The sequence below is a fragment of the Brachyistius frenatus genome, unplaced genomic scaffold, assembly GCF_029030835.1.
Source record: "Brachyistius frenatus isolate BFR_SWC_R1_liver_20210118 unplaced genomic scaffold, ASM2903083v1 Contig_49, whole genome shotgun sequence".
Taxonomy (NCBI): Eukaryota; Metazoa; Chordata; class Actinopteri; family Embiotocidae; genus Brachyistius; species Brachyistius frenatus.
This window is the reverse complement of record NW_027210648.1, coordinates 658,699-684,663: the sequence shown is the minus strand read 5'-3', so window position 1 is coordinate 684,663 and position 25,965 is coordinate 658,699. Positions and strand designations below refer to the sequence as shown.

General features: G+C 40.1%; 2 protein-coding genes across 2 annotated transcripts in view; both read right to left on the bottom strand.

Moving 5' to 3' along the window:
- Positions 1-25,965, bottom strand: part of LOC138624091 (kynurenine--oxoglutarate transaminase 3-like) — a 262,875-nt gene that overhangs the window by 177,972 nt on the left and 58,938 nt on the right. The gene's annotated exons all lie outside the window — the stretch shown is intronic.
- barhl2 (BarH-like homeobox 2) lies at positions 21,839-25,386 on the bottom strand. Its single transcript, XM_069703922.1, has 3 exons — positions 24,488-25,386; positions 23,591-23,816; positions 21,839-22,498 (listed from the first exon to the last, which is right to left on the bottom strand). Exons 1-3 carry the CDS (start codon positions 25,047-25,049, stop codon positions 22,186-22,188), a joined length of 1,101 nt encoding a protein of 366 aa, XP_069560023.1. The 5' UTR covers positions 25,050-25,386; the 3' UTR covers positions 21,839-22,185.

Below are 25,965 nucleotides of genomic sequence, written 5' to 3'. Positions count from 1 at the left end.
AGTGCAGCTATGCGGTCCATTGCAATTTAAATGAAAAGTTTACTTGTTGTCATTTCATACATTTAAATTCAATTATCAATTTTCAAACATCTTCTAAATGCATAGACTCCCATAAATAATGAACTAAAATGGTCATTTCAAAACGTTTCGTTCATTATAAGTACATCAATCAATCGGCCACCACATGGCTGAAACTCCCAATTTAACACTATAAATGAAAAAAAAATTAAATAAAAAAAATATTCCACAGTGCAATGACATGTTATTGACTAATTCTACTTTTTTATGTCTGGATATGTGCCAAGTTTGAAATCCATTATTTCCTTTCCAGTAACATGCAGACATGGGAATGAAAACTTTGCAAATATTCACAGTGTCAACACAATGTGACGTATTAAAAAAATGTCCTAGTTGTACTGATATTATTCTGTAAATCCGGCAGCATTTTGTTTCTTATGAAATATATTTACTGTGGCAAATTAGCAGTAGGCTATATACAAGTAATTTCAAGGTGAGAGAATTGAAAGAGGAACCAAAAACGGTTACATTTGTTTATAAGATTATCCAGTACTTTAGCTACGCTTTTAGCAAGAAAACAATAAAATAGGAAAAAAAACTGAAATTAAAACACTTAAAGAAAAAAGTTTTACTATTACATGTACTAAATGACATGACTTTTGCTGAAACTGAAAAAAAAAAAAAAAATCATCTCTGTATTGAGAAACCCCATCTATTCTAACTTATTTCCTCACTTAATTTGGGAAACACTGAGCTTCATTAAACATTAGAGGATATAACTCAAGTAGGCATTTTACCATAAAATTGCAGTTACTCCCCCGAAAACAGATCAAAAAGAGAGGAAAAAAGGAGCTACACAGTAGTGCCACACATGTGGTCCAGGGTTTAAAAATTAGCAATGCTCAACTGGAACGGAAGTAGCTTGTGGTGACTGCCACAGCAGAGAACCTCTAATCATATGTAACATCTACCTTTGGAACGTAGCGGAGGGAGTTTACAATAAGCTTAACCCCTACTTTTATATTGCACTCAGCAGGTTTCCCCCTCCATGTTGGGCACTTTGAACACTATTTTGTTATTCTGACTTCACTTGGTTTAATAATCCACAGTTCCCTGTTTTTTTTGGTCTTTTTTTTGTTGTTAAAATTCTTCCTCGCAGGCCTTTGATGTTTTGTGGAAAACATGCTGTTGCTGCTTTAGTTGTCGGGCGTTTGACGGGTTAACTTACGGTGGAAAAAGACTTCACATAGAGGTTCAGGATTCAGACTTTTCTTCATTTGTAACAATCACAAAAATATATATAGAGTGACATGTGCGTGAAAACTGAAATTTTCGTACGGTCATGGAAGGTAATCTGTTGATGGCGAGAGAGTGGAAGAATTAGGAAGGTACCCTCCCACTGACCCAGTTTATGTCACACAACAGAGGTCGCTTAAAAATGTGCCAGCCGTTGTGGTGCGGCGCATTTAGTCGCACTTTCAGGAGGTCTGTGGAAACGTGGGGAGAGAAAGAAAGAAAGAGAGATAGAAAGTGGATGTGAATTAATTGAACTCTGTACATAATTCTGTGTCAATGGCCTCCTCTGTCCCAGAGCTGAGCACTAAGAAAGAGACAGGGTTCGATTACTCAATATTCATCTACATTTTTCCACTGGATAGGCACAATATGCCGGGCTTAATTAACTTCTCTCAAAGGTGAAGCAGTGCGCACCATCTGTTGTGAAACAATCACATTTGTATGCCTCTCTGAATAATCCCGTTACTCCATTAAAGCAAAGCAGTTTGCCGAGAAAGAGAAGTCTGGGTAGAAAAGACAAAACTTTTCAATTATATATCACTTTGGAAAGCTAAATACTCTTAGAGCTTTCTTTTACCCATCGTCCTCTCAAAGAAGGAAAAGTTGGGGGACGATTTCCACAAAACCAACAATGAAAAAACTCAGTTACGCATGAAATGTCCATCTCAGCCCAGTCCATTCACACATATTCCTCTGATAATTTCATACATGTTATAGCAAGACAATTTGAATTCTTTAATATATCTGAAGGACCACACATCGCAATCAAGGGCCTGCTGAACTTGCCCTAAAGCCGGGTCATTATTTGATCTTTGTGCATCTTAATCTGATTATCTCATTGTGGAGGTAAACTTCAGACTCAATCTTGTTAGCAGCTGGCCAAAATGGATTACGACAGCCAGTGAGGTGGAAAATGAACTGAGCAGTTCAGCTTTGGCCTTGCTCTCTTTCAAGATACTCACCACCACTACTTCAGCTCCTTCTGCTTTTCTTTCTGCTGGCCCTTCAAACGAGATATTATCCTCAGGAAAAGCACTCGCGCACCCGCCCATACACACACACACCCTCCTTCCCTACACCCCCTTTTCTTTATCTCTGATGCTTTAACTAAGTGAGGACAATGGCCAAAAAAAAAAAAAAAAAAAATCCTGACCTCTCTTAAACATAGAGATTTTAGGCACACCGTGTTATGAGGAGACGGTAAAGTGGCTAAAACCCTCACGACACAAAAAGACGAATCTCGCCCTGAAAGGCTTAAATTCTAAGACTTTGTGTTTCAGCTGTTGTTGGGCCAATTTTGACCGAAACATGCAGTAACCCGATAGGTCGAGAGAGGTATGCGTTGCTTCGATTCTCATCTTAAATGAAGAGGGTTGGTTTTTTGCCTTTTCTCCTTTTTTTCCCCTCCTTAAATTATGCAAATGCCTTAGATGTGTGGTCCCGCTTAAGACACTCAGTTTTGCTTGTGGTCTTATTGCGGTATTGAGTGCCTTTACAGTGAATGCACACCACAGTCCACAGCACAAGAAGTCCCCCTAAAGGCTGAAAGGAGTTCAAAGCATTCAAAAGACAAAAAGGACTAAGCTGGGATTTTTTTATGTACACTGAAAAGAAGAATAAAATATAAGTTCCCTTTTGGTGCGTGTTATGGCATTGGCACCCATATTAAAGCATTATCTTACGACATAAAGGCTGTCTGAAATTTTTCTTGCGCACCATATGCAAAGAAGAAATGAGAATAAGTTAGAGAGGTGCTGACTTAGTAACACGAACCACTGAATGCTCTTTTTGACACACTATTCAGGGAACAAGAAATTCAAAAGAGGTTATATTCGATCAGGTTTTCTGCCTCAATAGGTTATAATCACTCCTAAAGTATTGAGCACTACACAGAGAAGAGAGCTTCTAAGGAGGCTAATCAGCAGGTTTTCTCCCTATTATCGTTTCCCATCTGAGGGTAACAGCCCACAGAAGTACCCCCTTCTATTGATTATCTGGACTGGAATTTAAATATTAATACACTGCCCGGCCCTGCTTGGCACTCTCTCTAGAGCTGGGCTGCATGGCAAAGCACTCATTCCCCAGATTAAAAACCCCTTCTCTCTCTTTTTTTTTAAGCACAATCCTGCTCTCTTTTCAGCTAAAAGAAAAAAAAACTTCAAGGGGGAAGTTGAGAGGAGAAAGGGGGCCAGAGCTCTGTGTCTCTGCTGTGAATTCAAAGACGACACTTTTCCTTCAGGCCTGGGTCTGCTGAAGATGCAGGAATCACACGGCAGCCATTTAACTACTGCTGTCTGCTAAAGAGAAATGGAGGCTTAGGAGCTTCGTCCTCTGGTTGTCCGGTCAAGTAAAGAAAACGGGGAATTCATTGAGCTTTTAGCCCTTTTTAGCACGCGAATTATGTTGGAAAATAGGGCAGGTTTAAAGCAAATGTATGGCGATGTAAAGACCCTCAACAAGATGTGTCTGAAATAGTTTAAGGAGCCGCCTACATAAATATAACATGAAAGCTTCTCATATGTTCTGTACATTACATCCATGAGCCCAAATACCCTTGTCCACTCGACCCTGTGCATGTGCACATTTGCCTTCAGGGCCTAGTTCCCGCAGAGGGGACAGAAGCGTGTTGACATCAATATTGGTGGGGCCACCCAAACACACAAGTTATGGCCCCACTTGACACATGAATAGTCAGCCACAGCAGAGAAGGTAATGTGTAACGTAGACTGAAAATGAGAAGAAATGTTGCACTTATGTTATAATCAAGGAAATACAGATTCATAGGTCCAACATTAGACATCATATTAACACAAATAGATGATACTTTTCCACATGACTTAATATTATCCTGCAGTTTATTTCACCATATGTCACCTCAATACATACGTCAGCGTTGTTTTCAACATTTGACGTTGAGTCAGAAGGATCAGCCAAATCCTGGAATAATCACCCGAAAGCTCCATAATGAAGAGATCAGAGCAGAGCGCAGGACAAACAATTTAGCATGATGTTAAGTCCCCGTCTCATACAGTGGGAGAGACGCCCATTAATACACCTGCCTTGATGTGCATTTATTCCAGTTGGGCCCCTGAGTAAATCAGCTCGGTTCACTGTGAAATTGGTTCCTATGGTACATAAAGCTTTCCCTCTCTGTATGAGATGTATCGAGGCTGTAATAGAAACTGTTGCTGAATTTGAGATAATAGACTTCTCTCCACTGAGGCAGTAATAATGCCATTTCTGGAGAACATTTATTTTGTGTGGCACGCATTCCCCGCTCTGTATTAGGTTATACATTTATTTTAATGGGAAAACCAACAAACAAACCAACAGAAAATTACATTCCACCGAGATCATGTCGAGTTTTTCCACTTCACCCCAACACTTTAGTGTCTTTAGGAAGTCAGGAGAGAAGATCTGCATCAGTCCTTCTGAAGTTAAGATGTGGTGAAGACTGGAAGCAGTGGTGAACAGTTAGTGAGCCAAGCTCTGTTCATAGTGGAAAAGCAGCCTAAAAACCTGATTAATTGACATGGTGTACACCTTTGGTTGAACCCATGCATAAAAAGAAAAGCAAACGCACCTATTTATATAATCTACACTGCATTCCAAAGCAGCAACACCGACTACAGCGTGTGCTGCCATTTATCGTCAGTTAGCAAGTAACAACTACAAACTGCTACAACCTGCAAGATGGAGCTCAAATACCAAGCTAGCACTAACACGAGTGAGCTAATCTGCGAGTATGTTGACTGTCAGCTCATTATTACAATGTTATTTTAAAGAGACCACTGGCTCTAGTATGACCATGTTGCTGAGTTTTTGTTAAAATGTCACAATGATAATTGTAATATTTCTCCTGCTAGTTTGAACAGAGCATGGACATAATCTGAGGGAAAGTTTAGTGATACAGAATTTGGAAACTTGGAAAGTATTATTGAAAGAATCTTTGATCATGAGGATTCCAAAATATGTTAATTCAAGTTGCGTTTGAATGAAAAACAATCAAGGATACACTGTAATGTCATATTTTGAAACTAGGTTTGGTATAATTAGTTCATTTTTCTCAAACATGATCACCCAGCTGGTTGGTCAACAAGCTTTACTGTCAGTCCACCATGGAATATGGTTCCTCACTGATTACCATTCCTGCCAACCCAGTATCATGGCAAAGCGTGAAATGGACACGCCCGTCCAACGACAGCAAAATATGAGATAGCTACGCTTGAGGCCGTCTAGGTATGAGAGTTACACGTTTTGCCGTCATACTGGGTTGTTCCTGCAGTACAAGTACACAAGCTAGGACTTGTTCACCAAAATATCTTTGTCAAAACTCATCATATTTAGCATGAAGGTTGCGAACTCTGAGGTCAATGTTGTGTTTGCCCATTATAACAGGGATTTTAAAATCAGAACCAATAAGTCAGACTACCAACTCGCATACACATTGTCTGACCCATGCTATCCCATTACCCTCATCTTGCACATAATAATGATCCACTGTGAGTCTTCCTTCAGTGCCTACATGGTTGGGGTCACTTGTAAATGAAAAAGAAAATCCAAAACATGGCAATCACTACAAGACTAAAGGGTAATTCATGGTCTCAACATCTGTGGACAGCTGTATGTATGTGCTTCTAGGGGACACGTTTAACACATGAGCACTAGAAAACAGCAAGACTGCTGACAACAAGAAGTAGAGTTGCTTTGTTTATCGTACTTGGTTGGACAACGTGAAAAAGTCCAACAAACAGTGCAACCACTTTTCAAGGACAGGACTCAGGCTGCTTAATACAGTACAAACATAGACATATACAGTAGTTGGTGCATCAATACAAATTAGCATCCAGTTTACTTTTCTGACACAGGCACAAGTGTGCAAAGGGTCCCACATTGCAGTTAAAAAAAATTGACACACCCCAAATTGATATTTTTTTCACTTTGGACAGTGCCATGATAGCTGCCTCCTATCACTCTTTATGCTAAGCTAGGCTAACCATGCTCTGACTCTAGCGCTCAGGTATGACATTAATATGGATCTTCTCGTCTGAGCATGTATCAAAAGCTAATTCTGATGATTACAGAAATATTAGGAATGATCTAGTAGTATCCACCAAGTCCATGGTCCTAAGAATGTATGATTATGGAACTTTTTTGTCTATCACTATCACTGTTGCTCATCCCTGGGTGTCCTAAACATCTAACCTCATCCCACGTATTAGTAGAGCCTTTTCTGATTAAACTGTCTCTGAGAGGTGAGGACCTTGTCATACACCTCTGCCACATGATAATGTGACAGCAAAGGCCATTAATGCAAGAGCACAGAGGTCATTAGCATCGCTCCATGGTGTAGCATAAAGTAATCACCTCCTGAGATCTGTCTCCTGTGACTGCTGTACTGTCTGTCCTCCCCCTGTGGTTATTCTCTACATGTGTAAGGTCAGTTAATGATGGTGGACAGAGATATCTGACCAGGGGAGCCGCTCTGGCAGCTGATTATGCTCTACGCCCGACACTTCTTAATCAGCCACGAGATGACAAGGCCGACACTGTTAAGGATTTTAAACATTCCCTGCTGCTCATCAAAGATGTTGCAGTGAGAGCAGGCTGACCATAAATTGGAGAGAGTGGGTAGGTGTGAAACTCTGGTTTTCCTGGAACATTTCCACCTTCCAGAGGGCTTAATGAACAAAGTCTCAGCATACCAGAACATAAAAATAACATACCTGATTAATTTTAATGTAAGACTATAACTGTGAATTTTATCCCCGTGTATTCATCTGATAATGTCATAGTTTAATGACTCACCTTTATAATGGGGGAGCAAAATCATGCTGCTGGAGTGATCACATAGCAGAGCACACCGAGGAATTACATATGTACTCGACTATTCCAAACTACACAAATTACATCCAACATTCAGTGCCAACACAAGAAGAGATGTGCCCTGTATGTAGCAAGGTGGCATGGCACTTAGTGAGGATGACTTTTTAAAGTTCACATCCCGTCAGAGACCTTTTTATCAGTCATAACCACAATGTTTCCCCAGCCTGAACCAAGTGTTTTAGTTGCCAACACTTTGGAAAAGCTGGGGGAAGATGTACTCATATCCTAGTGAGGTGCAGCCTCGTGGGCCGACATAATATAATGATAATTATAATACATTTCTATAATACAGTTCTGCTCTGGTTCATGTTCACACGGAGAAGTAAGCATCACTGCTTGTAATAGGTACATTTATGTTCTCTGGTGTCAAAAATAGCTCACAAAAAATAACTACTTATGAGAATTATACAAATCGAGATGGCAACTCAGCCTCATGTTACAAGTAAGGAACATCCACAGACAGACAGTGTTGCCATGATTACTGAAAGATTGGCATAAATGAGTTTTTAAGCACATTCTTTGCACTGTAAGATTGCTTCCTGACTGTTAACACTAAGATGATATTAGTTTAGCTTTTGAAATCATGCTAATATCACATACCTTCGATATCCTGCAGCTGGTCTGTGTTGCTTTCACCATACAAACGAATTGAGTCCACTTTTGAAGCTGACCAAGACCGTCTTTTTGAAGCAGGCTGTGTCGGCTTACTTTGCCCACACCAGACTTTAACTGAAAGTTTTCACACCACCCCAAATTGAACTGAACGAAACAGAAAAACTCAAGCAGGTCAAATGCGGCAGCACCATGAATCGGGTGACCTTATCCGTATCCATATCCGAGATGTTGTGGAAGGGGATCATTTTAAAAACTTGGGCAATGGACATAAAAAAAAAAAAAATAACAGCGCCATTGAATGTGTTCTGAAGTTTTGCGCATAATTCCAATTTTCAATAAATCAGGATTCACTTCAACTCTATCTCCTTCACATCACACCAATGAATGAGGCACCACATTTATGAACTGCAAAGGCAGGAGGTGGTTGGGGTGTACGGCCAGCATACAAAACACGTTACTCTTATAACCATAACAATGTTAAATAATATGGTCGTCTCTGTACGTGGATATCACAAGTAAGATTGGATATTTTGGCAGAAAAAATATTGTCATTTATAGAAACCAATCAGATTGCAATTGTGTTTCTTCTTAAATGTATTTTCAATTGATGTTTAGTAATATATAAAAAATAATTTCTTGGAGGTTGACGGTGTTCTGCTTGAAATGAGGATGTCACTATATTTTGTGGATTTGATGGCCTAAAATCATTTTTGTCTGATTTGTGATGATTATCAGTAAAAGGCTTATTGAAGAAAGAATGGGCAGTCTTGGTCTGTTGTCATTCATATTTTCATGTGTGTGGTCTGAGCATCAAGAGGGTGATTGGATGAAAGCCGGCGAATTCACCAGATCTAACACCCAACTTCCTTTAAGCACCTTCAGAAACCCAGAGAGGCGTGTTAACATTGCTGTTGCCGTGAGGAGACCAAACAAAAGGAGACAGCAGTGACAGTTTAGGCTTGGATGACAAACAAAGATACAAAAGAGAACATCATACCAGAACAATATATCACTACAGCTGATGTTTCTCCTTCACACAAATGGCATCTTCGTCATTTTTCTTTGAGACATGTGAATGATGTTTGCTGCCATCCATCATAAAAGGGAATAATGGAGGTTGGGGAAGTCAGAGAGACTTGGACACTCCAGGGAGCTCATTACTGGACCTATTAATCTGTTATTTGACCCCTTCGAGAGCATTCCCCAATCTAAAAAAGACCTATGCTTCCTTAATCCAAAGATAAAAACAAAACCTCAACTGTGTCTCGGGGATCAACGCTCCAATTCAGACAACAAAGCAGGGAAATAACATCAATGACTTAGATTGGTTTGTTCTCAATGTTGGATAAAAGCAAGTTGATACAGTTTTTCTTCATCTGACTGAGTGCTTTGAAAATGAACTCCAAGCAAAAGCTAAATTATTGATATTCAAGAGAAATCTTAATGTTGATGTCGATGCTGAACCACAGTGCAAATATAAAATGAAGCAGGAGAAACGGAGAGTATGAAAATCATCGTCCGGCAGACCTTTGTTATGACTGAGGAACTAACCACAGGAGTATTAGGCAGTGAGTGCTTTCCACTTTTCCTTTAAAGAAGAGTCCTCCTGCCATTCTCGGTATGCATCCCTCCTTCAGGGGTGATTGTCTCCTTGTTAGTGGTCTGCTGTTGAGCTCAGCACTTTGCCAAGTCAAAAACAATGTCATGCCTTGGAGGGCTGTGTGTCTCTCTCTGTCCTTTTGCAAGGCTTCTGCAACATGCAATTAAATTTCTGAGCAGACAATAGACACAGGTATTATCAGATAATTCATATTGTCTCTTATATTTTTCATAGATTCACTCTTACATGGATCCCAATAATGTAATTATCGCTGAGGTAAAACGTTTCTCTGATTGTTCAAATTTTTTTTTTTTAACTCATCAATATTTAGTTTATGCCCATTGACAGAGCCGATCGCTTGACAATCTCTCAAATCCTTCTTGTCGTGTATATATCTTGAAATAATTTCCCTCTGCATCTACAAAAATGTACAAAGGTAAGCAAGGGAGTCAGATTAAAAGCAATGTGTTTGAGGAAAATGAATACTACTGAATTGCTTTCGTGAAACCCTGTCGACATGTGCTTCCGCGTAGGCTTTGCTACTGCTAAGGCTGTAAAACAATGGACAAATTGGTTTTGAGTGTCAATGAAATAAATTAGATGCATCCGGTCTGATAACATGAGGAAAGTTTAGAATAGCTGCACGATTGGCTCATATTAGCACAGGGCTAACACTGGAGAAGCGGATTAGCCAGTGGGAGTCTCTGCCCATTGAGCCTTCCCAGTGTGAATTCACCCAAGCCTGCGCCGGAATGTCTGACCAGACATCAAATTAACAACTTCACTCGGTATTCGGTAAAATATATAGAAATGTACGTAGCAGAGATAGGCGTAATCAGCATTTTGTGAACTCACACATTCTTCCGGTATTACAGGGGAAGTCGAGTTACTGTGAAAAATACAAATAGAGAAACTATTGATATTAATCAAACTAGCAATACTTTGGTTGAATTGGCTGCAATAGCGTTTGTCCATTTTTTTTTAAAGAGACAAGTTGCAGAACAACTTTGGTAATTTGGTCAACATGGTCTGTCAAACCAAGTCATTTATATAAAAAAATATAAATACCACAATTTAAGGAATTGTAGTCAGAACCTTTTTTCCTGACAGGTTTGCATTTTCGATCTACACCTTTTTGAGCTCAACATCTGTGGCCGTGTAATTCTTAGCTTGTTTGACAGCTTAATTCCTGCAGTATAGATAGGAGACCCTATGAACTTGTTTAATTAATTTGTTTCCAGTGACAGCAAAACACATTACGTGGGTCCTCAGAAATTCCTGCTGGTTAAACTAAGCTAACCAAATATTTTCAGTCCTTCAAGTCCTTTGTTCAGCTCTATTGTGATACATTTTCATCTATAAGGTCTGTTTACTTCACTGGTTCATGTATAATTCCATTAGTGTGTTGATATTTGATAAATATCAGTCGTAGTTTCAGTTTATCAAGTTCTTCTTAATTATGTAACTTACAATGTTGCATCCATTAAAGAGGACAGTTACAGAATTCACATGTCGGACATGTAGCCGTGTACTTTAATACTGTGGATGTTTCAACATGTGAGTGCTTCACATTGGTATTGAATGAGCTCAAACTAACCACAACAAAGACTAACCAACTTGTAACATCATGATTATGAATATGAATGTGGTCTGTGGGATCAGAGATGCTGTGGAGAAGGCAATAGTCCACGTTAATGATTTGAAGGTCACAAGGGTTCTGTGCTAGGTAGCAGTTTAAGAAATGATGACACCACATGGACACTCCATTTCAAACTGATTCTCAGAGAAATGTCTGGCTTTGATTTCTCCTTCAGGTGGCTGGAATGAAAAGGACAGTTATACATATTTCAAGGCCCAAGGTTTTACAAAGGGACTTGGGTATAAAGAGGTATGAACCTTTGAACTTAACAAAGGTCCATCACCCACATTTCATATCAGATGTGCTGTGTAGCCCTTGTAAAGATGTGGAGAGAGGAGAAAGGAGCCAGCATGGCTGTGCAGACAGGTTGTCTGAGTGTTGTCTGCATGTCCCATGACCCCCATCTTCCCCGTACCTCCATCTCTAACCCCCACATCACTTGTTGGCTGTAGAGGTCTGCGGAGAAGCCTCCACAGCGTCGCCCATCTGTGGACCTCTTTGAATCCGACTGGAGGCTCACAACAACAGGCAGTATCAGTTGCATTAAGTTGATTAAAGTGGTTGGCGGACCCTGGCACTTGTGCTCTCACAATGCTAGATGAAAGAGCAGCGTGGCGGCGGCCCCTCTCCTGGTTCTCAGAGAATCCACCTATGCTCTCAGCAGAGGTCAACAAAAGACCAAATAATATGAGAGTGAAAGCAATCGAAAGCTTCTTTTCCAAATTATCTCTAATTGGCCCTTTCTTCCTTGTGGATCAGTCGTATGATTTTGGTGGTGACAGTCGACTTATCCACAATTCTACCTTTAAAAGCTTCTCTTGAAAGTGGACTACTTGAAAGAAGTGACCATTACCTAAACTACACTTGTGGGAGGAAAAAAATAAGTAAAAAAAAAAAAAAAGATTTCTACTGCCGAATTACATCTATCAAAAGCAACAGATAATGGAACTGCATTTATCAAATAAAAAGTATTGCAGTCAAAGGGAACAGATGACTTATGGTTTAAAAAAAGGCTTCTGAGAATTTTGCATTAAAAAAAAAAAAAAAATCCTGAATGTGATCAGGATCTGACAGCATTCGGTTTCATTTATCAGTGCCACATGGTAATTTATTCAAATAATTACGATGCCATATGCCATCCCCTCTTTAACCATCAAAACAAGCTACAAACTTCGTCCCTCCCATGCAGCTGAAGAGGTGTCATGTGAGGCAAGCTTTCCTTTTCATTACAGATACCATTTGAGGAACATGCCATCTTCCTCTTTTGGAAAGAAGTCAAGACAGAAACTGACAGTATTGTTCTAGTATCAGTGTAGGAAAAAAACAACAGGAAAAACAAACAAAAGCTTTGGCACTAAGGAGCTGTTCCAGGGATGATAACAATATAAAAAAAAAAGGTGAGGTGATCAATGCTGTTCTGGATTTTGATAACACATTGCTCATGCCTGAGACAAATGATGGAAATTCTTAAGGAGAGAGGGCCTGCAATATGCCAAATATACTCCAAATTAGCCTTCAAGAACAACTCTCAGTGTGTATATAGAAGCTGCGTGAGTAAATAAAGGGCCAGCATAAATTACCTTTGGATGTCAATCGTGATAGCACACCCTGTTTTCTTTTTGTTATCGTGTCGCCTATTCGTCTCGCTGGCGGATGACATGAAATGAAAGTATTCTCTCTCTAGCACCACCAACAGTACTCAGAGCGCTTTCTGACACTTGAAAACGCTACGGGTTCGTGAAACCACAGCTGGGCCCCTACTGATTGGCTTGCACACAGGCTGCCACTAAACTTTCGCTGCTTGAGGAGTTGTCTGTGCCGGGACAGGTGGTGTTTATGCAGATGAATGAACACATTACTGTGTGCTCTTCCTTTTGGTTTAAACATTAGCGTTTCAAATGTGACAAATCAGATGTTCATCTCCTGCTATATGCAGCCATTGTGTGTGCTGCTGGGAGACCTTTGTATATGAATTCCCGTAGGTGTTGATGTGCACATCCATAAAGTATGGACTTCGTATACAGGCTCAGGCTCTGATATATTCAGGAAATTCTCTTTGAATTCCTGCATTCAGACATATGGTGGTAACACTTAAGTGTTTTCAGTTATAATATTTCACTTATACCTGATATCACATCCACTGTTCAGTATTTTGTAATGGTAAGAGGCTGGCTTTGCAGTATTTGGGGGCTAGAATGAGCAAGCTGAAATATGTTTTAGAGACACCAGCTGGGCTGCTGGCTCTTAGAATGGGTATTGCAAACACCATGCAATTATCTGCCTATTACCGTACGTATGTTCTGTTGTTACCGGGCCTCTCCTCTAGTCATTCTAGAGGAGTGGATCATTGACAGTGAGTAGCAACGTCTAATGATATCAAATTGTCTATACATGCTGGAAAACGTAAAGGTCATACAATTAAAACACTAATTCTGCCTGTGTAGGTTTCGATAACTTGGGAGAATTGGGCTGCAACCAACAATTATTTTCATTGTCTATTAATTCGCCGAATAGTTTCACGATTAATTGAATTTTAGTAAAGCTGAAATTGTCCATCCCAGTTTCCCTATCCCCTCATGTGTGTTGTTTTCTCCAAACAGCAGTCCAAAATGCAAAGTATTCAAGTTTCTTACAAACAAAAGACATAAACTGTTCACTTTGGAGAAGCTCAAGCCGATGAATTCTTGACATTTTGTCTGAAAACATTTCAACTTAAATGCTATTTATTTTTGTTCTATATCATTGGACTAGGAGTTGAAATTAGAACCACTGATAACTACTGATAATAATATACTTGTGTCCGTAGATCAAATTATTCACACATTTCAAATATCAGTAGCTTTTCTTGTTCATTTTTAATTCCAATTTGCAGGAGTGAGTTGTGTAAAATAGTGTAAGCATATCATCATAGTGGCATTAGTCTGATGAATGTCAATAAATGATAATATGTAAATATCACACAGCCCTGTATTTTATTGTACCCTCTAGAGCAAGGCATACTAAGACCTCTGTCTTCTGTCCACATGTGGTAGAAAAAAAAAAAAAAAAAAAATTTTTTTTTTTAATAAAGGCTCTTTTTAATGTGCATAAAGAAATCTGGAATAAGAACATAATGTGGTACAGAAATTTCCCAAATATTGATTTTTTTTTTTTCAAAGTACAAGAAAGGATGAAAAGCCTGCTTGATGAGAAATAACAGATTAGATGCGACATTTATAGACTGAGGCCACGACTTTATGAAATGTTTGCTCCAATTGCAGCGAGCTGCTTTGTTTCTTCGACACTCTGTGCTGTGGGTGAGACACTAAAGTCCCTATTGTCTGAGTCAACTTGACCTGACCTAGCTGGTTAAGCTGAGGCATTGTGAACAGCAAATCGCTTCAACTAGGGGGGTAGCTGCTTTGTGTGGCTATGGGGAAAATAACCTTATAAAAAGCCCATACCCATAGTTAATGCAGAGAAAGACCAGTTTTGTCCCTGGAAAAGCTGTTTATTTCCAACTGCCAGAGAAAAACACAACTATTGTTTCAGTGTACCATTCTGACTCCCTCGGTGATCTGATCCTTCCTTATCCATTTAGCAACACTTTTAGCAGTTCTGTGTGTGCACATGCATATGTCTAAGTTTCTCACCAGTTTGGGTGTATGCGCTCCAGACATATGTTTGCACATATGTGTTACCGATAGAGTCATTCCCATTCCTGCAGGAGATGACGGTTGTGAAATATCTACAAACGCAGAGCCAATCAACAGCTTGCATTCTGGCCTGAAGCCCACAGCAGTAAAGTGGGGAGAGGGCCAGACAGTGCTTAGCACAAGCTCCTAATCACATCTCACTACTCTGCAGGCCTGTGCTTGCACATCGCAGGTACTTGTAAACTACCAATCGTTCCATTCACACCCAATGTTGCTCTCAATGCCACTCTTCATCAAGTTGATCTGGAGACAGCTTTAATTTAAAAATGTAATTAACTCTGCCATAACACAACCTCCAGCAAACACTCCTCGCTTATTCTTGTGATTCAAAACAAAAACAAACAATGTGACGTTGACAGCATCAGACTTGCTTCACCGTATTGTAAAATCAGATCAGACTCTCGTCCTGTTTAGACATGATTTATTTCACTGCTGCGGAGATGTTAGTCAGTTTCCGTATCATATAACAAATCAAATTGTGTCTGGAGCATTTTAATCACTGTGGGATGTTAGCTTTATTCTACATTATCACAATGTTGGCCTTTGTACGATTTTTTTTTTTTTTTAGGATAAACAAATGACAGCAAATCACAAATCTTACCTTAGATGAGACTTACTCTTTAGCAGCCCCAGTCATATGTGTTATGACACACACACACACACACACACACACACACACACACACACACACACACACACACACACACACACACACACACACACACACACACACACACACACACACACACACACACACACGCGTAGATGACGGATCAGCCGTAAAAACTATCAAAAGCAGATTTAACTGGTGGTTTAGTCCAGACCAGTCCAAACTTGCATGATTGTCTGAACTGGGCAAAGCTCTTGTTTGTGGTTGTGGTCTCCCACTGACTACCGGGTGGGCACAGAAGGGGGGGGGGATTCTCCCCATGGGCCCTGTGCCACCTCCTCATTTCCTGCTGGACCTCACTTCTAGACGCCTCCCTGACTCTAATTACCACAGCGTTAGTAGCGGTTCCAGGAGCAGCAGCATTAGCCGTCCTCCTCCTCAGCAGCACCTTACCCCTGCCATGAACCAAGCCGTTAATTGTTCCGTTACATCAACAATAATGCATCTTAAGAAGAACAAAAATGAAAAAAAAAGAAAAGACAAAAAAAAAGAAAAAACAATAACAACACAGAGGTAGGGACTAACTTGACATGCTAATTTTCATTAACCCTGATCTTTCTGTTCTTTCATCATCCGCCCTCCTCCCCATCGTCTCGCTCATACAGGGTGGCGAAGCACTCAAATTATCCACAAGCATTCCAGCTATCACTAATTATCCAAAGAGTTCCTCATTAGGCTATTTCAAATCCAACCTTAGATCAACACTTACTCAGACCTCGGGGATTCTCGATTCCCAGCAGCGGTTAAACAAACAATCAGTTCAAAGGATCAGGTATTTTACTTTAAGAGGAGAAAAAAGCCAAGGGTAAACAACTGCTCATTTAAAAAGAAATGACTCCGGCGGCTCTCTTGTCACGGATGCCCTGATCTATATTTCATTTTGCTCAAATACACTCAATTTCTGGGTCATTAAGATATGAAAAATGTTAAATCCAAGGATGTTCGCTCAGCCTACGTAGAACTGGAGCGTTCAGGTGTCTCTGCTCACTGTTGCCATGCCTCAAGGATTAACAATGGATTACATTTAACGACTGGTATGTGAACGGGGTCGTTTGTGGTGGTGCACCACGAGAAGATAACTTCTTCACTTTTTAGCATCTTTTAGCTGATTGTTTTGGTTGTCGGGCCATCAACTTTACTGTTCTGCTTTGGTCCCAAGGATCTCACAATGTTGTTTTCACCCAAAGCAGGAAGTTGTTTTAGGTTAAAAACATCTAAAAACCCAGCGTATGTTATTCACAGCGCACCTATTGAGCAATAACTAAATGACCAGATAAAGTTAGCAGTTAGCTACCGAACAGAGTGGAGCATTTAGCACCCAAAGACCCAGATACTTCCCTCAGGAGCCGGTGGAAAACTATAATACAGCTAAAAGAAGAGTAACATTGGTCCTAAATTTGGTAGGTGGTAGGTGTTTGCCAGAACATGAGCAATATTGATGTAAAGATGATCATTATTGTTGTGTTTACAGCTTGTTTCTGCCATCCTGAAGTTGCAAGAAAATGTTTTTATAAGGCAAAGCATTGCACAGAAGTGATTTCCAAAATGGGATTCAGCACTCCTGCAAGCAATCTCAAAATAAATTTAGTGGGTGGTGAGATAATAAAGATATTTTCATAAGAATCTCATTTTAACCTTTTTTTTTCTTCTTATCTTCGCTTCTTTTTTGTGAAACACTACATTTCAGGGCTTTAAAAAGTATTCAAACCAAGAGAGTGCATCAATGTTCAATTGAACCACTCTTTGTTGAAAGTTAAGAGGTGTAAATGAGATACTGCCTCACTTTAAGGGGTCACTGGCAAATGTACAACTATACCTCGAGCAACTTAAAATTAGATGTTCTCTTAATTTCTCATAATCTTCATATCCATACGGGCCAATCGACAATTCAAGAATGATGTGCTTTGATAAGGTGTTTTACAAAGTGCATGTTACATTGTCCTTTGTTCCCACTTACAGAAATAGACCCAAACAGCAGTCCCTATATGTCCTCAGAAACTTGCCGCAACTCTTAACAATCACAATCCTAATGTGCAGTAATTTCAATTGCTTCTGAGCTTCCATCCTCCCGAGCACACTCCCTTAATGTCAGAGCTGTACTCTGTGAAACACCACCAGAATTTGAGTCTGTCACTTAAAATATAATGCCGTCAGATCTGTTACTTTAACCTTGAAGCAATTAGCTGTTGCTGAGCCGTAATGAATCCTGACATCACTCCGCTGTGATGAAACCCCTAATTGCTCTGTAAAAATTGAAGCTTTTGACATCACTGCTGACAGACTTTTTTCTTCTTGGTTGTGCGGTCGCATGTGACGGCGCCTGGTTGAAAACTTGAAAGGTAGCGGAGCTTCTCTGCCATCAGCTGTCCTGTCACTTGACAAAAAGAGAGAGGGAAACTGGCTGGATTTGCTGAAATGATGAGGCCATTTAAACTATGATATGTTGCAGGTATACGGCATCATTCAGCCAAGACTGTTGCAGATGCCCATGCTAGTCGAGGCTCAGCCGTGAAGTGGGTGTTTATAAGGATGACGTGTGGATGGCTTACAACCTCCATGTCAACAAATGTGTTCACTGGTTACTCTCTGCTCTTAACAACCAAACTTTAGGAGCATTTTTAGTTAGGGAAAGCCATAAGGCAGTATTCATCACAAATACTTCCTATCACTTATTTGTTAGATGAGCACAGAGGAACTAAAGGTGACATGTTACCAGGTCAGAAGAAGCAACTCTGTGTAGTTGTATCTCAACATTCAGCTGCGCAGAATCCTAAATTCAGCACATTAAGTATCCCAAACAAAGTTTCTATACGCTGTTATGAAATTTCTGACACCCCAAACTTAACAAAATAATGATAACTACTTTGCCATAATGCCTGTACTGCGATTAATTTAATACAAGTTCTTCAAGTAAATTAATGTTTTGTCTTATTTCATCAATATCTGCTTGGAAGTTGTGAGAAAATACAAGAAATGTACTTTTAATGATCCAGTTAAAGTTTTAAATGCAAAACTAACAGTATAAATACAATATGGGCAATTAAATGTTTAAAGTGTGTAATGCTCAGGAATTTTAAGGCTTAAAAGTCTGCTTCTTATGGCCCATAAATGTAATATTGCATTATGACTAATGATTTAGCATTTACAATAATGCTAAAATCAATGATATTTAAAGATAAAGGATTAAGGGAGTTTTCCTTTGATTTTATGTTGTGTCTGCTATTAAATTACTTTAAAAGGTTGGACTAAAATGCCCATACTACTTTAATGAACAATGTACATAACCTGTTTATTTTCGATCACGCTGAGTGCTGATTATTGGAAATAGTCACTGAGAGGATATCAAGGTGGGATTTCTCTGGCTGCTTTTTAAAAAAAAAAATTTTTTTAATGTCTTTTGGACCAAGAACAGTGCACAAGTACAACCTACTTGATGCATGCATGCGTCTGAATGGCGCAGTACCTATAACCCTCAGCGCGTCCCTGTGTTGCAACTGAAGCGACAATTTGTCGTTTATTATATGATTTTCCTTGTGAAACATTAAACTGAGCTTTAAATTCTCCGGCAGGTTCCTTAATGAAAAAGACCGCTGCAACGCGCTTCGACACACAGACAGCAACTGTTGGTAATAGTGCACAAGATGTATGAGAAGTTAGGGCGAAGAGGGGGTTTTTGGTTTTGTTTTTTTTGGGTGGGGGTGGGGAATTTGTGTTTAGTGAGTGATGTAGGAGATGTGATAATGAGAGGCCAAGGAGAGCAAGTGTTACCTCATTATTGTAATGAAAAAGATATCCCACCATTACATCAGTTGGAAAAAGTGGCAATTAAAGTGCCCAACAAGGTTCCTTGAGGCAAGAAGAAGAAGAAGAAAACGACTCTCTAAAGCCCATCTGTTCTGGATAATATGCGCCATGTTAAAGAAAGGCCTAATCCTCTTTATTCAAGTCTGCTGCCCTTTTTTTCCATCACTGATTGCGGTTTCTCTTGTATAGCTCATCTTCCAAAACTCTGTCTGGCCTCGGCAGCGAAATCACAGTCCAAAGAATTCAACTACAATCAGATTTCATCTTCTATCAGGGCAGTTTTCGGAGGTATTTCATAAATTGCGTTTGCATTGAATCGGCCAGGCACAATTGTTGAATTTGCCTGTGACAGCCTGAACCAGCGAAATGACAAAGATTATATTCATAATACGATTAATAATTATAATAATTGTGTGTAACACTGCTTTTGACTGAGTCAGTGACTAATGCAAAATATTCCAGTCAGCCTTACCCTGCAGTGTGTTTTAAATCTGCACAACTGAAATATGAAAATACAAAACTTTGATTACAGTACCGACAAAAATTACCAGGTCGTTCGAGATGGTGGCAAACTAATAATTCAGCGCTGCTGTACGGCTTAGCCTATTATTAATGACTTGGAAACAACCCGCACAACCGCCGACACCCCCGCCCCTCCCACCCGCAGAGTGCAATAAATAAATAATGCTGTAGAAGTCATGCATATGAACAACATGCGTCGGTACTATACTGCAGTAATGGGCAGAAGCTGTAGGGTCAATATGGTAGGCTAATATTTTTCAACACTAGCGATATAAGGCCAGAGGTGTTTGCGCAATCATTGGTTACGAGGCCGAGAAGGGAGCGATTTATCTTGCTCTCCAAACGCGCTCTCTGCAGCCTTTCACACGATTATCAACAAACTGAGATTTAATAAGAATGGATATTGTATTTAGTCTAATTACTTTAAACGTTACTGGACGAGGAGCGCGCCATAATTGTGAAGCAAACACTCGAGCCTGTAATAATTCTATTTTAGCGATTTGGTTAAATGGGAAAACCCATTTAATTGGTCTGGTGAGTCTTTAACCGCGCTGTCCATGCAGAAAGTGAAAGCAGCAGGACCGTGTTCCTCTAAATGGCTGAGAGGTGTCCACAGGGTGAGTGACAAGCAGATGGCTTTAACAGGCTACATTAACATGTGTTCAAAGTATTAAGAAACAGCTAAACTTAAGCCTGTGTTTACTGCTTCTACTGGCAAAGTGACACTGATGTCATGTGTTTTGGGCCGTTTGCGGGTTTGTGCATTTGGTGATATGTGTGTGTGTGTGTGTGTGTGTGTGTGTGTGTGTGTGTGTGCCTGACCGCTTTTCTTAGAAGGCGGTCTGGTAAAAAAAAAAAAAAAAAAAAAAAAAAAAAATTAATCAGGTTTCGCATTGAAATGCAGTGCTGTATTTTTCTCTAAGACGAACAGAATAAAAATATCAGTAGAAAAAGAAGCAAAAAAAATTGCGCCTGTCTGAACAAAAAAAGTAAAATCGTACGTATGTGGCAGCTGAAGGTTTATATGCATCTCTGATTTTTTATCGACTATAGCAAAGGTCAATTTGGCCCACTGTAATGAGCAGAAAAAAGAGAAGGAAAATAAACCCAAACAAACGAACAAACAGGCCCCGAGGCGCTAATTCACACCAAGCGCCCCACGCCATATTCTCCGGGGTGCGCGCTTAGAGGATGCTAAATGAAATCAAAGTATTTTAATAACATTTAACTTCAGACCCTCGCTGTGTTTGTTCAGTTTTGCTCCTGAAGCAGCAAAACCGCAGCAGAGACACATTCGGACCAACGTTAAAGATGGGCTACATAAAAGATGGCTACCACTGCAAAAACATCCCAAAAATGAACTGTAAGTTCTGTAACAGGACGTTGCACATGATGTAAGATTGATGCAAAATTTCAAATGACCGGGAGTGTGCACTGGAGATTTTTTTCCCTCCAAACTTCCTGAAACAAATTCACTAACGGCTATTGGTTATTGTGAGTGAGCAGATTATCTGCACCTTTTTTTTTTTTTCCCTTCTTGCAGGCTTCTTGTCCTGATCCTGCTGCACTGATCGCTCACGCTGAGAAATTCAGGCTTATTGTCTGCTGTGCTCTCAGGGAACAGCTGCTAAGCCAAGGCCACATTCCCAGTGTACCCGACTCATCAAAACCATTCATCCCACCACCAATCAGCTGCTGCGCAACCATATGCATATGTACTGGTAAACATAAATATAAAAGCGTGGAAACTGACCTCCAGTCGGTGATCACTAGTTATATGTCGTCCCATTTAAAGACCATTTGCTGCTGTAGCAAATGATTTACCCAGATCCATTTATGTCATAAAAGTATGTCAGTTTAAAAATTGAAGATCACGTGGGTGAGCAGTCGATTATTGGAATACATTAAGACAACAGAATATTTGTAAACTACTTTGTAATTTTGCAATTTGTATTTAGAGAAATAATAAATTAATCTGAATTACTTGGGTAAAACATTCTGGGGGTTTTCATCTTGTATGAAAGTTTGCGTTTAAAAAAAATGAAATTTGGACTCAGGTTTCAATAGAAACGTCTATACAGTTCAATTAGTATCATTACTTCTTTATTCATTCAGTTCTTCTCCATCTAATAAACTTTATAAGTTTATTTGCTAATGTAAGTGTATTTGTACAAAAGACAAACAAACAAACAATCAGACATGAGCAGTCCTTGTGGTCTGTCTGGACCCGGACACAAAGTCTTTAGGACTGGACTTAGGCTATTTGGGCCTATATTAAATACCTCCTTTGCTTCTGTAAAATGTCTTTAAATGTGTCTTTTTTGGGGGGTTGGGGGGGAGAGGGGGAGGGGGAGAGAAAAAGTCCCGCAATGTGGTTCCGATGCAGTTACTCACATCACGTGTTCAACCAGGTTTCTGGTCATCGTCTTAAATTCGCGTTTTATCGCGGATGCGGTGTGCCGGCCATGGGGTTAGACAGAGGGTTCAGTGCCGGTTGCCCCCCCGGCCCAAGGCCATGAATGAGCACCCTTGGGACAAGAGGTCTCTGGAGGCCGGGATGCGGCGTGGTAGGAGTCCGGTACATACTGCTGTACATGGCTGCGGCCGCCGCGGCTGCCGTCGTGCTGTCCACGGTGCCCAGCAGGCTCGGGTGGTAGAAATAGGGCGACGGGAACATTCTCTGTAAGGCCGAGTAGTTTCCTGCTTCAGCCAGGAGCTCTAATCCGACCGCCGTTTGCCTCTTCCACTTCGTCCTGGAAGTCAGATCAAAATACAACAGATGAATTATTTAATCACTTCGCTCTCCTGCTAATTCCCCAAACGCCCCTTTAATTGGTATGCGAGGCCTAATTACTACAGGCACGAATATATGCTTAAGGTTCAATTAGGCAAAAAGGAGGAAAGACATATGCTTTAGTTCCAAATGATCCAAGCCTCCTTTTCCGACTCCTCTGCAAGCAAATATAACAAATCTGCAAGTCAACTTTTATTTTGAAGGGTCGCGAGTAAAATGTAGCTAAACTATTTTAAAAGATTAGGAACATTTAATGAGCACGTGCAACATGTAAAATATAGAAAAAACTATTTGGAGTCTCATGAAAAAAAAATAATAATAATTAAACAGATTCATTAACCGTTAACATATGATGTATGATATGCAACACACCTTCCTGAAGCTAAACCAAGATGTAAATAAAAAGCAAGGAAAAACTATCCGATTTTTTTTTTTAGAAAATCTATCACGTCAATTTTCCCTGTAAAATACATTTTGACATGCCAGAGAGATAGTATCTTATTGTGCATGCGCCACAACGCCAGTCTCACACGTGCTTCTGTCTTTATTCAGCAAATAAAACGAAGATTTATTTTCTTTGTTTTCTCAAACTAAAAATGATCCATGATTAAAAATAAAATTTGTGAATTAACCAGAACAACAAGAAAACAAAACTTTTGTATGCTTTTATTTCTTTCCTCTTCCACTGGGTGTGCATGGATTAATAATGGTAAAGACAACGTGGTGCCAACATAAAAACGTAGGCCTATAAATGTGAATTAAAGTGGATGGAAAAAAAAACACCTAATTCAGCATCTTCATGGAAAAAAAAAATAGGCCCGTTCTTGATGACTGTGCCAGAACGTCACATTTATTTCTTATAATGTTGAATATGTTTAAATATATCTCATCCATTCTCATCCATAATATCCACTCATTCCAGTTAATCCGTGTAATGATTTTTTTTTTTTTTTTTTTTTACAGTACATAAAATATGGTCTTGTTGCGCCGGTTGGACTCCTTTTGGTTTGTGTGTCTGCAGTTAATAATATTAATGGTGATGGTTGCCTACCTTCTGTTTTGGTACCAGGTCTTCACTTGTGTGTCTGTCAGGTTGAGTGCCGCGGCCAGGTCCATGCGGTCCTGCACGCTGAGGTATTTTTGTCGCTCAAAGCTCCTCTCCAGCTGGTTGAGCTGGTGGTCGGTAAAGGCTGTCCGTGCTTTGCGAGGTTTTTTCGAGCGCACCGGTGGACTGTCTCTGCTACTGGAGATTTCCCGGTCGCCTTCTTCTTTAGCCCCTAAACAACAGAGCAGGGCGGAGGAAATGTGGTTAACCATTAAGGCCTACGAGGAAATTTCCTCACCTGGCATCCAGATTTTTTTTTATTATTATTTCTTCTTCCTTTCAATATTAAGAATCAAATAATAAGCATAGAGTGGTGTATGTTCAATCTCCAATCAAACTTCCCCCAACTCCTACAAACACTTCTTTCTGCCACGTGTGGCAGAGCAAGAACAAGAAAAGAAACTTGTATTTGTCACCTGAAGTTATTTTTTTCTCTTTCAGAAAACGAGAAATCAATATATCAATCCATCTCTATTTGTAGCTGTGTTTCAGTGCGCCATGATCCCCCCTCTAGGAAGAACAATAATCTCTCTAATTGACCCACTAGGGAGGCACCGCGCGCGGGGAAAATCACCAGGCTTACATCTGTTTTCACATCTATTAGACTAATAAAGCAGGCTGAAAGTCAGACAAAGAAGCAGATTATTATCATTATTATTATTATTATTATTGTTATTATTATTATTATCCTAGTAATTTAAAAAAAATTGCTTTGCCTATAGTGTCTGCTACTTTTAGGCTTTTTGTAGCCTATAATCATTAAATGAAACTGCATTTAAAAGGTTTGACATTTTCAGTAAACTAAACGGCGTCTCAGATAAATAACGCCTGAAATGTTCTTACCGTTGCATTTCATTTCACTTTGAAGGTCATCTCTTATGTCCAACTTGCTTCTGTTCTCGTCTTGTTCCAACTTGGGCCTGAAGCCGTCCGGAGCCGTGGCACTCTCTGGTTTTGGCGTGTGATGGGGTGAGGATACACTGGTGCTGTAAGGTGCGCAGGCTGCCAGCGGTTTACTGTCGCCTAAAATGTCTTTGATTAAAAACGAAGAGGTGGCAGTCCTCGGTGCGCAGCCGGCCCCAGCCAGCGGCTGCTGCTGCTGCTGCTGCTGAGGCGACAGCGGCAAACTCTGCGGCTGGTTGTGGTGATGGTGGTGATGCTGAAGGCTGTCCTGGACCAGATGCGGATCGGCGGCGTGCTCCATGGTGACCGAGATGGGGGAAGAGGGGGCCGTTCCCACAGTGTCTATCTCCGAGCATGGCGACGGGGTTGCCTGGCTCCTGAAATCCGCTGTCCTGCTGTCACCGAGCCGAAAATCTCCGTTCATTAGCACGGGGTTACCAGAGTTAGAAGCGCTGGATAAAATAGTGTCTATCCCAAAACTCGACCCGCTGGATCCTTCCATATTAAGAAAGGACAGATGAAGCCTTCATAACAACAGCGAGATGCTTTTCCTCCGGTGCAAATCACAACAAAGTCAGAAAAATTTAGTCGGAGTTAGAAAAAAAAAAAAAAATTAAAAATAAATTGTTGACAAATAAACCCAGAAAAAAAAAAGAAAAAAAAAATCCACGTTTACAAGCGGCTCAGATGTCCAAGATGTTACATTCAGAGAAAATGAGGAAAAGCAAAGTGTGGGTCTGCGTAGTCCACGTTCCTTTTGTGTTTGGATATTGAACTTTGTGTTAAAAGTTGAGGCGTATAGAGAGATATACATAGGGCTGACTCCTCGACATCAGGCTCCCCCTTTTTGCTGCTAATCGCTCCAGTGTTGCTCTACAATGACTTCCTATACTGACGTCACGGCCCACGGCGAGGGGGAATTAATATTTTCTCCTTTATAATAAACACTCGACGCCTTTTTCTCTCTCCCCCCTCCCCACCCTCCTCCCCACCTTCCTCCTCTGCCATTGGCTTACATCCTGACCGGCTCTGGCACCTCACCAATCAGGGAGTTGTTTCTTTATCTCGACAGTTCAAGCCAACCATCGCATTGAGCAGTACAGCTCTTTAAAAAAGGGAGGAAAAAAACAACAACATGCATGTGCTTTAAGGCTATGCTGAAACATTTTTATATGAAATCCTGGCTGATAGGAAATGCAACAGAAATGGGAATTTTTATCCAAAAAAATAAAAATAAAATAAAATTCATAGCTCTAAACATTTTTTTTTTTTTTTTTTTATCAAGTGTAATTTAAACTCCTCAGTGGCAGTTCCAGCAGCATGGCAGGATAAGTGAGAAAGATGTACTTTATTTCCTGATGTCAGACTTTATTTTAGAATCTTTATTTTTCTTGTTAAAGTTGTGTGTAAGAGTTTAA